The sequence below is a fragment of the Pisolithus orientalis genome (genome assembly GCF_024613125.1).
Source record: "Pisolithus orientalis strain OTSU chromosome Unknown F5J12scaffold_6, whole genome shotgun sequence".
In the NCBI taxonomy this organism is placed as follows: Eukaryota; Fungi; Basidiomycota; class Agaricomycetes; order Boletales; family Pisolithaceae; genus Pisolithus; species Pisolithus orientalis.
The window spans coordinates 696684-709742 of NW_026260787.1; the positions used below are offsets into that span (position 1 = coordinate 696684).

The 13059-nt window shown below is 49.8% G+C and overlaps 6 protein-coding genes across 6 annotated transcripts; 1 reads left to right on the top strand and 5 right to left on the bottom strand.

The window, feature by feature from the left end:
* Positions 1 to 816: 816 nt before the first annotated feature.
* Positions 817 to 2892, bottom strand: F5J12DRAFT_813188 (TFIIE alpha subunit-domain-containing protein). The gene is made up of 9 exons (XM_051744930.1): positions 2766 to 2892; positions 2618 to 2713; positions 2428 to 2569; positions 2129 to 2370; positions 1710 to 2082; positions 1657 to 1681; positions 1329 to 1604; positions 1040 to 1269; positions 817 to 965 (listed from the first exon to the last, which is right to left on the bottom strand). Exons 1-8 carry the CDS (start codon positions 2876 to 2878, stop codon positions 1163 to 1165), a joined length of 1374 nt encoding a protein of 457 aa, XP_051602619.1. The 5' UTR covers positions 2879 to 2892; the 3' UTR covers positions 817 to 965; positions 1040 to 1162.
* Positions 2893 to 2928: 36 nt separating this feature from the next.
* On the bottom strand, positions 2929 to 4179 carry F5J12DRAFT_813197 (40S ribosomal protein S5). Its single transcript, XM_051744931.1, has 6 exons — positions 4036 to 4179; positions 3838 to 3975; positions 3663 to 3768; positions 3460 to 3600; positions 3279 to 3380; positions 2929 to 3220 (listed from the first exon to the last, which is right to left on the bottom strand). The coding sequence occupies exons 1-6, from the start codon at positions 4119 to 4121 to the stop codon at positions 3179 to 3181; spliced, it is 615 nt and encodes a 204-aa protein (XP_051602620.1). The 5' UTR covers positions 4122 to 4179; the 3' UTR covers positions 2929 to 3178.
* An 897-nt stretch (positions 4180 to 5076) lies between these two features.
* F5J12DRAFT_488402 (uncharacterized protein) lies at positions 5077 to 8022 on the top strand. The gene is made up of 12 exons (XM_051739664.1): positions 5077 to 5681; positions 5747 to 5812; positions 5878 to 6260; positions 6322 to 6346; positions 6450 to 6538; positions 6590 to 6673; positions 6727 to 6759; positions 6811 to 6831; positions 6878 to 7122; positions 7197 to 7382; positions 7433 to 7524; positions 7632 to 8022. The coding sequence occupies exons 1-12, from the start codon at positions 5221 to 5223 to the stop codon at positions 7873 to 7875; spliced, it is 1929 nt and encodes a 642-aa protein (XP_051602621.1). The 5' UTR covers positions 5077 to 5220; the 3' UTR covers positions 7876 to 8022.
* A 147-nt stretch (positions 8023 to 8169) lies between these two features.
* On the bottom strand, positions 8170 to 10062 carry F5J12DRAFT_716871 (Metallo-dependent phosphatase-like protein; the record flags this gene model as incomplete). Its single annotated transcript, XM_051741034.1, has 7 exons — positions 8170 to 8255; positions 8313 to 8721; positions 8778 to 9218; positions 9293 to 9378; positions 9457 to 9578; positions 9724 to 9807; positions 9869 to 10062. Coding segments are annotated over 7 exons (1422 nt in total), but the record flags the coding sequence as incomplete, so codon positions are not given.
* Positions 10063 to 10609: 547 nt separating this feature from the next.
* Positions 10610 to 11697, bottom strand: F5J12DRAFT_813215 (uncharacterized protein). Its single transcript, XM_051744932.1, has 6 exons — positions 11551 to 11697; positions 11379 to 11496; positions 11266 to 11326; positions 11092 to 11212; positions 10875 to 11015; positions 10610 to 10822 (listed from the first exon to the last, which is right to left on the bottom strand). Exons 1-5 carry the CDS (start codon positions 11568 to 11570, stop codon positions 10898 to 10900), a joined length of 438 nt encoding a protein of 145 aa, XP_051602623.1. The 5' UTR covers positions 11571 to 11697; the 3' UTR covers positions 10610 to 10822; positions 10875 to 10897.
* Positions 11698 to 13010, bottom strand: F5J12DRAFT_813219 (uncharacterized protein). Its single transcript, XM_051744933.1, has 4 exons — positions 12810 to 13010; positions 12602 to 12755; positions 12366 to 12546; positions 11698 to 12316 (listed from the first exon to the last, which is right to left on the bottom strand). The coding sequence occupies exons 1-4, from the start codon at positions 12987 to 12989 to the stop codon at positions 12130 to 12132; spliced, it is 702 nt and encodes a 233-aa protein (XP_051602624.1). The 5' UTR covers positions 12990 to 13010; the 3' UTR covers positions 11698 to 12129.
* Between the last annotated feature and the right edge of the window lie 49 nt (positions 13011 to 13059).

The window sequence follows — 13059 nt, forward strand, 5'->3', positions numbered from 1 at the left end:
CTCGCGAGCAGTCCCCGAAAGATTTATCTTGGGGTCTACGGCCTGTGCCTGACGGAGGGTGTCCGCGCTGCACTCGAAGAGACCGAGACATCTCGCACTCCCGGCCCTGAGAAGAAAAACATGGTTACTTCTCTAGGTGTGTGTATGGTGAATTGCAACCTTAGTTGACGAATTCTTTCATAGCCCTGATTGTCATCTGTGCCAGAGCAATCAATTAATACCCCATCGCGACCAACATTTGTATGCATACCTTAGTTGGCACGTTGGGACTGGGTCTACAAGTTGCGGGGTCTGTAAGCCACTCTTTCATCGTCACGAAGAGTCGCTGACCGATACAGATAATATAAATCGATCGTCTCGATACCGGGGCGAATTAATGACCTCTACAAACAGGTTTCAGCATTCTCCGGAGATCCATCGACTTCCTGGAAAGTGCGACTATAGCCGAATGCGGTATCTAAGATTTGCAGAGTCGTTACTGTCAAGTGAATTACATTTTCATCGCGAACGGCAGATTTGGCGAGGGACACAAGACTCACCTTGAGACACCCTGGAACACGGATATGCCCATGGCACCGAAACCGATGGCGGACACGATCATCACCAATTTTGCGAGCTAGACATGACATGACAAAGTTTCTGTGTCAGATTAAGCAAGTCGGCGACTACCAGGTCAGTCAAGAGGAAGGAGAAGGCGAAGTAACAAAGTGAAGTCGATATCTACCATTAACTGTGTTCATGACTAAGAGATGACATCGCCCAACTTGAAATTCTCATTCTACTCAGTCATGCGACACGCAGAAAATACGTCACACGGGAAATTGCACGATGGGCACACATGGTTATGGTTATATGTGGAAAAGTGTATTCGCTCGAGAGTCTGTTTATCTGTGAACTGGCGAGTGGAATAGAATACACGTTCCCAAAAAGCCCAACAAAGGAGGGAGCTAACTGTGGGTCCGGACCTACAGGAGAAATAAGTGCGTGGGCATGGGTTATGAATCATCCAGAACGGCCCGAATGCCTTCCAAGGACGTACCGTTACTGTCGAGTGCAATGAAGCCTAGACCTTGTACTTTACATGCACCGGTCGTCAGCAAAGACAGCAGGATTCCGAAGCCATACAACGTCTAGGCTGCTCTAGCTCGAGGCTTCTCAGAGACTACGAGTGCAACTGGAAAACTTCGAAGTACACAGTATACTCGTCGGGCGTCATCGACTCTTGGTCCTCTTCAGTGACTTGGGAGAAGGGCTTCGGTACCCCGTTTACTAGGGAATGGTTAACTTTCAAAACCCCGAATACCCACGAAGATACCGTCGACACATACCAAGGACGAAAGGATCACGCTCACTGCTATTCACAGTGTGAGTCTCCCGCTCCACGACAATGTGTTCTGATTCTATTTTTGTAAGTTTCGTTGCGGGAATGCCAACATCCTCGACGGAACGGGACCGCTTGCGAAACTCGTTCAGCGAGTCCAAAAATCCGATGGTCAGCTTCTGGTCTTCATCCCCCCCAAGCTCCTCACTCGCGAGTGCAGGCGGAGTCGCCTGAGCGGATGCTGCGTTTGACGCTGCTAGAGAAGCGTAGTATTGTTCGTAGTCTATCGAGCTTCCAAGTGTAATTATCGTCCCATCAGTTCCACGAACACTCACAATCGAATTCGACGTCAACGGCTGGCTTAACATCTTCAGCCACCACCGGAGACGCCTGAGGGGCGCTTTGATGGCCCAATGGTTCCCAGGCCCCTTAGCGTGTCATCAGTGGATATCTCCATAGCATTTCCACTCGTAGTCATAGAACGAGCGCTTTCTTGTATCCCGAGCGCGGTAAGATCGCCAGTGATGGTGCTTTTCAGGTGCCAAGACGGCATGATATTCTGCTGCCGCTTAGCTGCAGCCTCCGCGTCCCGTTCTTGCTGCCTCGTCGCTTCATCCTTGTCCAGCGACATGATGATACCAACTCCGTCATCTTGCTTGGGCGCGGACGAGGACCCGGCGACCTTAAGTCCAGGATATTGACCAGCCTTTTGTTTTTCAGTATCCACAGTGTTGTTCTTAATCCATGCAGGCACATCCAGCCTGGAAGACGCGTAAGCCTGCATGCAAGAAGGAGTGCCAGACGTACGCGGGAATAACCATGGACTCGGTCTTGCGCAACCCCTCGATTATGAACCTCATTTGTCGGTTGAAGCGTTGCATCCGATCCTGACTGCCCTTGACGCTCTCAGCATTCTCGTTATCCACGACCTCGGCACCACATATCTCGCAGATGAAAACACCGAGATAGAAGTTCATAAGTTTGTCCACTTCTAGCGGCGTATACGACTTGCCGCATCGAGGACAGAGGTAACCCTTGTTGTCGAGCTCCTGTAGCCAGAAAATAATGTAGATTGTCGAAGATGATGAGAGGGTTTCGCAACTGACATTTCGCAGGCCCGAATCAATTATCCTTCGCATCTCCGCAATGCGCCACTTGACTACGTCACAGAAATGCTTGTAGTCTATGTAGTAATATTGTCTGCCCACTGATCTTTGAGCACCCTCCTTGAGCTCGTTTTGGCGATACCTGAAATTCAATCAATGCTGACGCGGATCAGAGACGTTGTAGACTCACACATGTATGAGACGATCATTTCCAAGTACTGCCATTAGTTTGTTAAGCTCTTTTGCCTGAAGACCCATTCGGCCAGCCAGGTCATCGTCCTTGAGACTGGTGGAATTCGCAGTCCGTTAGGGTTTGACAGGGTGCAGGGGATACTCACACTGGATGGCGAGCCAATTGGTCTAAGATAATCACATACTTGGGTTCATAAAACGCCCGGGCGACGTGTTGAACGAGCAGACGAAGGGTGTCCCGTTCTTCCTTGGTCGCCATCCAAGAGAACGCTGGAAGACGCTTGATTACTAAGCAATAGCAAATATTATACGCGTGTTTAGGGGGATGCATTGCTCAAAGAAGGGCACGGCTACAGCACTACGCTACAAAGCCCCAGGCGTACGGTCCCTCGGAGGTGAGATAGCGGTGCATTCGTACGCAGATAGCAGATTTGTGTAAATTCAAACGTGGCAATCAGAGGGGAAAAAAATGTCATCGAAAAGCCCATAATGGCATGTACATAGCAAAAGGCCATACATCGTAGAGCAGCGTTTTTCGTACGTACATAAGTGTACCTTTTCACCGGTTGGACTTGGCGACACGCTCAAGTTCGTCCTTTTTCTGAGTGAGGGGAAAAAACGGTGTCAACAGGAAAAATGTGCAACCGTGACCAATTTACCTTGATAGCGTACGAGTTCGAAGAACCCTTTGCAGCATTGATAAGTTCATCAGCAAGGCACTCCGCAATAGATTTCACGTTCCGGAAAGCGGACTCTCGAGTCTAGACACACCAAAAACAAGCACGTACAAGACAGAACAAATTTGAGACATCTGGACTGAATGAAAAGGAATGGACTTACACCGATGGTGAGGAGGGCGATTGCCTGGTTCACTCTCCGCAGGGGTGACACATCAACAGCTTGACGGCGGACGGTACCTTGGGAACCAATACGGGTGGAATCTTCTCGGGGGCCAGTGTTTACGATAGCGTCAACAAGGACCTTTTGCGGCACAAAACATGGTTCATCGGTGCAGCGTCCGTCTAGGGAAATAGAAAACCCACCTGAATAGGATTCTGGTCCGTAAGAAGGTGAATAATCTCAAAAGCATGTGCGACTATGCGAACGGCCATTAACTTCTTTCCGTTATTCCGACCCTTCATCATCAAGCTGAACCCCGTCGTGAGCGAAATACATTGAGTTACCCTGTCGTTTGCAGCCTAGACATATGGAACACACCTGTCAACAAGACGCTCGACAATTGGCATCTGAGCTTTCTTGAATTGCTTCTTGGCGTACCGACCCGCTGTGTGCGGGAGGTAAACGGCATGTCGGACCTGAATGTAGTCAGTCAAGGATATATCCTTGACCTCGACACTGAGACCCAATTCGTCATTATACCACAGTCATGGTAGGCATACGACAGAAGAGACACACTCTTGGGTATCCCACTTGCCGAATAACTTGATCTCCTGACCAAGTTTCGAAACGTCCTTTGGGAGGGTCTGAACTTCAGCGGCCATAGTGTCCTGATCTTGCGGAAGGCCGGAGTGAGCCTTTGATGACGGAGGTGCTTGTATTTGTAGCTGTTATGCCTTGCCGCCTTGCAGTTAAGGTTTCACTTCAGCACGGATGTAGCCGAAAACATTATAGTTTTCGGTTACCTCCGGAGTACTTACGGTGCTGGCTTCGCTTTCCAACTCCGCCCCGGCATGGTTCGGCAAGTGTTCACTCACAGGTCTTCGCCGAGTCGCTTGAACTTTTGGACACATAAAATAAAAAGCAGGCCTATACTACAAACCGTTGTATTCAATTTTTGAGGTTTTGAGGGGTCATTGAAAGGAAATTCCATGAATCCTGGCTTCCAACATGACTACAAGCCTGGGAATATATGCGTGGTATACCTCACGTCCGTGACCCCGTCGCCGAAACACGGAAAACCAGATTGGGATGTCTCTTCAAAACCGGTTCACTACGAATTTAAACGACGGATTCCAAGCGGTGGAAGGCTCCCAGATAATTGTAACTGATATCGCTTTCCCCTACGGATACCGATTCTAACCTATGGCGTCTGTCCTGTAGTTCATCTCTTTATTCCAAAAGCTGCTGAGGCTTGCGCGTAAGCACTCGTTAGTGGGCGTTCTTTTCAGCTTGTTCTCGTTCTTGCGCCGCCACCTGCTCAGGGTTGTAGCCAGAGGTGGCCAGTGGAGAGCGCAGCATCGTTCAGGTGGGCCAATCCCGTTAGTAACTGCGCTGGTCGGGAGTACTACCGGTACCCAGACTATTTTTGCTTCTCGTATTCCTACAAGAAATGTGGCACCTCGTGGCGATGAATCCGGGTCTCCGCCACCTTCGGACCTGCCCTATCAAGAAGACCGTCAGACAGGGTCTCGGCGCTTGTCAGCGCAAGACCTGGAGCCCTCGTCGGCGTCGGCGGACCAACCCAACGGCTCTTCACACTGCGAATCCGGGAACGGGCTTCTATCACCCCCACTTGCCTTGTACGAAGCAGTCCAGGCACACCCAGGCGCGTTCAGTCTCCCTGAGGATTCTCAGGACCTTCACCCGAACCTTGAGGACAAAGATGCATCGGGGTCCGCGCCAAGTGCGCCTACCATCCGCATGCCCGTATCAAACTGCGACCTGCACCCTGATTACTCCCTGTCATCTCAAAACCTTGATGGCGGACTACCTGGCACACCGTACGTGATCGACCCGCTGATGCACCGTGGATATCAAGCTGCTGTGTCACGCAAGAGCGGGGGATCCAACGGAAGCGTGAAGTCCTTTGGCAGCCTAGCATCTGCAGGGCGGGCATCATATCGACAGCATACGGGGCCAAAACCTCACAGTCGGTCACCCAGCATCCGCAATTCCCATTCTATGGTTCAATCTGCCGCAGTACCGGGACCGCACGTAGCAACACAGACCGAGGCAACGTTAGTTGAAAGCGGCGCCCAACGTTCAAGCCATTCTTTCCATGCTGTTGCTATGGAACCACATCCTACTGTAGAAAGTGAACATCCACGATTCGTGCAAATGACGAGTGCAGATGTCAAGCGGTACCAGCGCAACTGTTTCAAGTGAGTGTTCCAACCTATGTACCCGCCAAGAGTAACCAGCGAGTTGGGCGTACTGAGCAAAAAAGTATAAGGAAGCCTACTAAGGGTAATTACAAGATAGATGCGATGCAGTACAAGTACCCACTTCATGAGTGAGTATGGAGATCGGCATACATGTATTGCCTACCAACATCGTTACCTGAAACTGTCGGAACAGTAATAATCTCCCGGCCGAGTGGAAAGCCCATAGGCATCCCGAAGGGGCTCTGTTCTACTTGCTTGATCGGTCGATCGCTGGCGGACGCCAGCGAACGTTCACCGAGGTTGATGTAAATGATGAAGACATCCGTGGTGATGTGGAGTACTTTAGTAGTTTCCTTTGGGGCGAACTACGACACGAGGTGGGGGAGAGAAGTTTGCAAGACTCACTCAATCTCGATGAAGTACAATTGGTGGTGGAGCCACGTTCTGACGAGAATGGGGTTCTGTGTTGTTACTACTTTGTGGATCCCACAAACCGGTCACTATTTTGGCTGGATGAGTGGGAAGCACATGATGTCTTTTCTGCCTGCAAGGGAGTTAATACGCTTTCTCATAAAGGTGAGTTAAACTTTCTGTTGTCTGTAGACTCCACCTTAAGTTTCACCTTCTCTGGTGTCAGGACTAGCAATTCAAGCTCACTACTGGTAGATCGAAATGGTAAACTTGCATTCGAACTATTAAACTGCCATTTGACTGACGTTTTGTTAACAGACTTGGTGCTTGGATTGATCAACAAAGTATTTGCAGGGGACACTGGGATCTATACCCTACGCTATGCAAGGTTACCGAGGAGTTGAAGCAGGAAGCAGTAGATATGATTGTGCACGCTATCTGTGGTAAGTCAGTCTGTCAAATATACACTCTCAGCCGCCTGTTTAGACATCTAGACCATCTCACTTCGAATGTATCACCGGCTCCTCTTAATACCGGAGAACTGGAAAGCTTTCTTGGCTTCCTCACTTACGTGAAGCGTATGTATGATGGTTTTGAACACTTTCGTCAAACTCTGATTACATTATTGCAGCCCATGACCGAGGGCATGGTGCAGTCGTTTTTGGTATTTCATTTCTTATTCATTGCAGCGGACGCTAACAGCTACTCCCGCTAGGCCGCATCATGAAGATGTTCTGTGAGACATTTACTCAACGCACACCATTCAACTGATCGATCTATAGACCTCAACTACTATCTAAACTTTCACGGTGAACCATGCGCTCGACTCAATTTTGACCAGAGCGTCCATGGTTGGAAATATCGTCCTTCGGTAATAATGACCGTCTGTACCCCACTGCTGTTCTTTTCGCCGATGACCAGCATTCGAAACCTTAATTCAATGTTTGTAGATGGCATTGTCAGCAGAGAAAAGTGGAATGCATTCATAAAGCGGATGAATTCATACTTGACAAACACTAATCTTCTGGTATGTCTTCCCCCCTCTTCTATCATTCCGCTTGCCGTCTATTTTTAACCGACGATCGTGCGGAATGGTAATAGGCAACGGTACTGCTGAGCGCGAACGTTGGGTTTTTATCTATCCACACAGTGGATGATGGTAACGGGACTACCTTGAGGCAGATCTCTAGTTATCTGTCCCTCATGGCTAGCTGTTCAAGTATCCTTGTCGGTTTAATCTTGGTCCGTCACAACCGTACGGAAAGTCCCAACTTCGTATTTGCTGCTGTAAGCTCAACCATTGCGATTCTGTAAATGATGCCTGAGACGGTGGGTAGGCCAAGTTCTTGGATGCTCTGTGGCATCCAGTACATGGACTAGAGATTTTGGCTATTGCATACAGCTTGCCACACGCATTCTTACTTTGGGGGTAAGGTCCTGATATCTTTCGCATTTTCTACGACTGACTTGTGCACACCTGCTACTCTGACTGAACTCGATACTCGCACTCATCTCCACCACAATCCTGTGTCCTAGCATGATACTTTTCTTTATCGCCCTCTCTGCTGAATGGTGGAACCCAGGTAATCTCACGTCGTGGGTGATCGTTGGTATAGCGATGTTGGTCACCTTATTGCTCGTGGGTTGGTGCACGTGGACTTCTCGGGACAGAGTGGGCTATTGGTGGTTCCAAGCGGATCCGGCTCAGCCCTGTGCTGACGATGATCGCGAGGGTGATCTGGGTATGCAGGAGATTTCGAGGGCAGACCAAGGCGGGTAAACGGCGAAGGGACGAGCCTCTGCTTAGTGCAAGCGGTCAATTTCGATCAGGGCTCTTTTCTTTTCACCTTTCTCTCTAGCAGGCCTGCGTTACGCTAGTCACGTATTGACATCATGCATATATATTTGGTGCTCGCTATACCTGACTAACTTATACCGAGAATTCGGATGGCCTTGATTTTTTGTGTACGCTCCACCATTTAGAACAGGCCCCCGGGCAATATAAGTGGGGTGGGAAAAACAGGGAAGTGTTTTCGACCCACCTACCCACACTCGACGCCCAAACATTTGGAGATTATGTTGGGTGCGCGGGGCTAATTCGGTCCTCGATCCCAAGCATCCCGCAGAATGCAACGGTTTGTGGATTGGTATAAGGTGTTGCTGTAGAATTTGAGCCGGACGAAAACGAGTGAGGATAGTAAAGGAAGGAAAACTCACGCTGCCTGCTGCCCCTCCCTTGTCCACCTTCCGAGCCAGGCCCAGGGGCTGTGCATACGAATATTTGATGTTCACTTATCACTAATTCCCGTGTTGTTTCTCCCGTACCATCTCCGTTTGACGTGCTATCACCACCCTCACTGGTCTCCGCCTTGTTCTGCACTAGATTCGTCAGGACCCACTCCAACTCCTGCGATACCCTTGACCTTGCAGTCTCCTCGTCGGGAAACTGCGCCTGGTTTTGCGACCTCGAGAAATACTCATCGAAAGCGCGAGTTATGGCAAGCCATTCTGAGTCATACGTTAGCTTGGGTGGAGGTTTTTCGGCATGCGAAGATGCGGAGGATGTGCTCGAAAGGGACTCAGAAGGAAGAAAAGGCAGATCGAGCGGTGCGGGGACATCTATTACCTGTATATAATGAATAAGCTGGGCCAGTTAACAAGGTGAAGGTACGGGGAACGAACCTCCAAGAAGTCTCTTCGTGGAAGGCACTTATCTAATGCGAGGAATCGTGTTTCTGACCGTTGTAAGAAGTCTGCTCCATTATCCACTGCCAACTCGCTTGGATTTGGAACCGCATTTTGTGCGACCATTGTTGCGGGCTCATCATCGTCATCATCGTCTATTTCGATCTCATCTGGATTGGCCTCCTTCTTTGCAGCTTCTCCCGGCCCAGTTGTGCTCCCATGTTGAAAGACTCCCTCGAATTTGACATGTAGGTGTGCGGCAAACCACCACTCCGGCTTCAGCGTCTTCAGTAAGCCCATAAGTGGCGGCGAGCCCAATCTCCCACTTTCAATGTCACTTTTGAAGAACGGTTTGCGACGAAGAAGACCAGATAAATCGCCGTGCTGTTCGATCGCGCAGGGCCAGTCATGAGACAGGAAAATGTGGGGCGACGACAACTGTCAAGACACGGATACGTCAGAAGAGGAATATGGTGCGAAGGGCACCAAAAATGAGACAGGGCCTAACATACCAGAGATAATCGACGGACGTTGTACTCTCTGATGTGATATACGCTTCTCATAGAGCCGTGATCGTAAGGCATGCGTTCGTGATGCCCTGTCCCCCAAACGTGTCAGTGACTCAGCAGTGCGCATAGAAAAGCAAGATAAATATTATTTAACAAAATATGCACACCTAGTCTAAAATCATGACTTTTGTATATCCCTGAGGCACCCGCGATCCGAAGGCCATTTACCTGGACACAGCCAGCATGACCCAAGAAGTAAATGTTGGGAGCGAGCCATCCGCCATGGTATCTATACAGAAGCATTGGTTTTTTTGGTTTGATCGTATATGTGGAAGTAGGAGGTAGAAGCATGCAAACCACGCAGTACCGGTCATGTCAAAAATGGATTCCGGGGCTTCGTAGGAGAAAAAAGAACATCGGAAACGTGAACTTACAATTCCCACAAGTAATTCGAAGCTTCATGATTACCCCCAATGACAATAGTCAAAACGGGAGCCGTCTTCTCGCCAGTGTAATATCTGCATATTCGGGCGCGACCATGGATCCCTTTTCACTGCAATTGTTAGGGAATTAGCCTACCTCCAAAAGTCCCCCAGCTGTCTATACTTCTGCGGAACTGCCATACACAACAGATCGGAGTGATTCCGTACGGCTTGAAAGTCCCCGCATATGAGGAGAAGGTCGACTTTGTAGTTGCGACGCGTTTCGAGATTGCGGATGTGAGAGTAGATCGCATCGAGTGCGCCATGGCAGCAGCCTTGGACAGCGATCTGGTCGTGACATGTCAACCTAACGCGAGAGTACACTCCCAAAGGCCTACCTTCATGACGGTGTTCCTATAGTGTTCTTGGGTGGCTGTGTAATCACTACTAACCCTTCATCTACAAAACGCTTAGTGCTCTTAGAGCACTCTTAGAGCACTTGTCATCTGCCGAGTTGAATAACAGTACTTGCCGAGCTCTTGAACAATTCAAAAACTGTCAAAAGTGTATGCTGTAATTCGACCGTTTTGCAGATGAGGCTTGTGATTGGGTCGAGTGACGTCATAGTATCATCCCCGAGCTTGTTATACTCTCCGTAAACAAAGCACCGATAAAATACAACATGAGCGGTTCCCTGAACAGCCCTTATAGCAAAGCTCTGGTGTGTTACACGGCCCCTCATCCCCTATCCAACCTACAGACAGCTGAGTTTCATGCACGCAGGCTGTGGTATGCGTCGGTGCAATCGCCCTAACCGCGGGCTCCATGTATTTTGCCGCTGATGACAAGTAAGAAGGAAGAAGGCCCCGATTCTCTCCACCGTGAGTTCCGTTGCCGTACATCCACAGGTTTCTTGCGATTCTTTTTCATATTGCAAGGCGAACAACCCCATTCGGGCCAGGATGACGCAAAGTACCACTCATCCGACGTAACTGAGAAGCTACGCGAACCGCCATTGGTGAAGAAATGATGCATTCATTTATCGGACTCCCTTCTCAACGACATGAATCTCTGTATTTGGTCTCATGGGTACTCGTCGTCAATCTGTACACTAAAGTAACTCGTAAGGGAATCGTTGGTACGCTTGAAGGGCTCATGCTAACCTGCGTCATGCCTCCTTCACCAACTAAGCTGTTTTCCTTGCCATTGCAACATACCCCAGTGTACCCTGCCACCATACGACCATTGCAAGTCCGAGCAGACCGTGCAGTGTGCCCCACACAACTTCGGGGGTGACCTTGAGCCTATAACTCATCGGTGAACACGTGGGGTTTCACCCCAAAAAAATCAGAGAGTTAGAAAAAGTGAAGGGCAACGCACGATTCAAATAGAGGTCCAAAGCTATGCGGTATGAACCGGGGGGCCTGGAACAAGACCGTAGACGCAACGCTGTGGTAGATGCAAAGCCCGAAGGCTAAGGCGCGTTTTCCAGGGAGGAATTCTGATTTTTGTCATTGAGTCTCTAGCAAAACATGGACGTAAGCCACAACGCACCAGGAAGAGGGTGAACTAGAAGTGTTGTCACGCATGTTGCGGCTGTAAATGCAGTGTATAACTGCGCATCGTTAGCACAACGTACAATCTATGAGTTGAGGGGAACGACTGACCTTGAGTAGCACCAGCGTTGTGTTGGTCATCTGCAGGAATGGAATCGAGGCGGGCGACCAGAATGCTGAGATCGCGAGGGGAGCTTCCAGAGCGATGTGCAAGAGAAACACGACGGATCTGTACGGACCTGGATTGTCAGTACCTACTAATGCCATGGCGCAGAGCACCCACAGAGGACTACGGGCAGACATCTGAGTAGCTGGGAAGAAGACGAGTGGTGTGACATCCGCCGTCGGCGCCAGTGATGATAAACTTTGGAGCCATTCCGAATTTCCGTGTAACGTCTCTTGCAATATACGCTTTCTCCAAACTTTCAGATGTTCTGTTCATTCATTTGGAGGCTCTGCAACACAGCAAACAAGTTTCGGCTAAGTTACATGTATGAAGTACCCAACCCTCTGCCCCGCAGTGGATAGCCATGTCCTTTTGCACCAGATAAATAGAAAATGATCAAAAGGACATCAGTTGAATTGGACGATGGAGGACTGGGATACACATGACAACGATGGTCGTGGCCTATCCATTGGAGTGTAGGTCGAGATCAACGTCGACTCACCACCCCAAGTGCAAAATCAGCGAGCCTCGCGATGGAAAAGCCCCGTCTTCGAAGCTTTAAGGTGGAGGTGTGTGCAAAAATAGCACCATTAGTGTGGATGCCAGGCATGCTGTATAATAGACACTGCAAATGAAACAAATCGAAAACAACTCTCGTGATCCTCAGAAAGTCCGAACGTCCAAACACATAAGATGTTATCGGTTGAGGTTGCCGTTCCCATTCACTTTTACGGCTTTAGCGGCTGCCCTATACTCTTCCATCTCATTATCCAGTTGAGATACTGACTTCTGCACACGTTTAGGACCCTTTTTCTTGCGACGTCGTGGAATGACAGCGGTCGGAGGGCGTGAAACGACGCGAGCAGTCAATGGTTTAGGCGGGCTGTTGGAATAGAACTTAGTTTGGCCTTTGGGGCAGCAGTACCACCTACGCTTTCGGTTGTATGTTATTTGGCGTGTGATTGGGTGCCGGTTTTGCGAAAATTGCATTGCCAGGGGGACTAATAGGAGGGGCTAGACCAAGCCTCTGTAGGAGAGACGGTGGGCTGGGGGCTGCAGGTTTCGGTGTAACCTCATCCGAGTCGACGATAACCTCAATTTTTATTTGTCGTCCTAGCCAAAGAGTGTGTCAGACTGGGTGGGAGATAACACGCGCGGCTGGGCTCACTTCCATCTACGAATTTTCCATCATACTTGGCTCGAGCAACCGCAGCGTCCCCAGGACGTTGGAAGGAGATGATGGCCATCCCTTTCGACCGGCCTTGGGAGTTGTACACCAAAAAGACCTCTCTGAGTGGCCCAACGGTTTTCCTGAACAAGTCCTAAAAGAATGACGTTTCCGAGCGCATCGCCTGTGCATGCAACCGTGCACGCACCTCGACCTCTGTCTCGGAGACGTCTGGAGGGAGACGACTCAGGAGGATTTTGCTGCCCGGCTCGACATCTGGTTTCGGTTCGCGCCATGCGGGGGGGATTTGGTTTGCTGGAGAGCCCAGTAAACTGCGTTTCTGGCTGTGATACGCGTTTATGCGAGTCGCTTTGCTGGGGTTGTACATTGCACGAGGCTTGTCGACGCCGCTGCCTTGAATGGCACTGACAGCCTCATCGGTGCGAGCGTCGGCAGAT

What these genes read in the sequence shown, in the direction of transcription:
- F5J12DRAFT_813215 (XM_051744932.1), bottom strand. Translation starts at nt 11,570, where the DNA reads ATGTCTGCCCGTAGTCCTCT. An exon ending in CAACGCTGGTGCTACTCAAG is followed by an intron (nt 11,327 to 11,378) that starts GTCAGTCGTTCC and finishes AACGATGCGCAG; the next exon opens with TTATACACTGCATTTACAGC. An exon ending in TCTAGTTCACCCTCTTCCTG is followed by an intron (nt 11,213 to 11,265) that starts GTGCGTTGTGGC and finishes GACAAAAATCAG; the next exon opens with AATTCCTCCCTGGAAAACGC.
- F5J12DRAFT_813197 (XM_051744931.1), bottom strand. Translation starts at nt 4,121, where the DNA reads ATGGCCGCTGAAGTTCAGACCCTCCCAAAGGACGTTTCGAAACTTGGT. An exon ending in GGCAAGTGGGATACCCAAGA is followed by an intron (nt 3,976 to 4,035) that starts GTGTGTCTCTTC and finishes ATTGGGTCTCAG; the next exon opens with TGTCGAGGTCAAGGATATAT. An exon ending in TCGCCCTCCTCACCATCGGT is followed by an intron (nt 3,381 to 3,459) that starts GTAAGTCCATTC and finishes TGGTGTGTCTAG; the next exon opens with ACTCGAGAGTCCGCTTTCCG.
- F5J12DRAFT_813188 (XM_051744930.1), bottom strand. Translation starts at nt 2,878, where the DNA reads ATGGCGACCAAGGAAGAACGGGACACCCTTCGTCTGCTCGTTCAACAC. An exon ending in CGTTGACGTCGAATTCGATT is followed by an intron (nt 1,605 to 1,656) that starts GTGAGTGTTCGT and finishes GAAGCTCGATAG; the next exon opens with ACTACGAACAATACTACGCT. An exon ending in GCGTGATCCTTTCGTCCTTG is followed by an intron (nt 1,270 to 1,328) that starts GTATGTGTCGAC and finishes ACCATTCCCTAG; the next exon opens with TAAACGGGGTACCGAAGCCC.
- F5J12DRAFT_488402 (XM_051739664.1), top strand. Translation starts at nt 5,221, where the DNA reads ATGCCCGTATCAAACTGCGACCTGCACCCTGATTACTCCCTGTCATCT. An exon ending in GCAATTCAAGCTCACTACTG is followed by an intron (nt 6,347 to 6,449) that starts GTAGATCGAAAT and finishes AAGTATTTGCAG; the next exon opens with GGGACACTGGGATCTATACC. An exon ending in GATTGTGCACGCTATCTGTG is followed by an intron (nt 6,539 to 6,589) that starts GTAAGTCAGTCT and finishes TTAGACATCTAG; the next exon opens with ACCATCTCACTTCGAATGTA.
- F5J12DRAFT_813219 (XM_051744933.1), bottom strand. Translation starts at nt 12,989, where the DNA reads ATGTACAACCCCAGCAAAGCGACTCGCATAAACGCGTATCACAGCCAG. An exon ending in TCTCCGAGACAGAGGTCGAG is followed by an intron (nt 12,756 to 12,809) that starts GTGCGTGCACGG and finishes TCATTCTTTTAG; the next exon opens with GACTTGTTCAGGAAAACCGT. An exon ending in TGGAAAATTCGTAGATGGAA is followed by an intron (nt 12,547 to 12,601) that starts GTGAGCCCAGCC and finishes CTCTTTGGCTAG; the next exon opens with GACGACAAATAAAAATTGAG.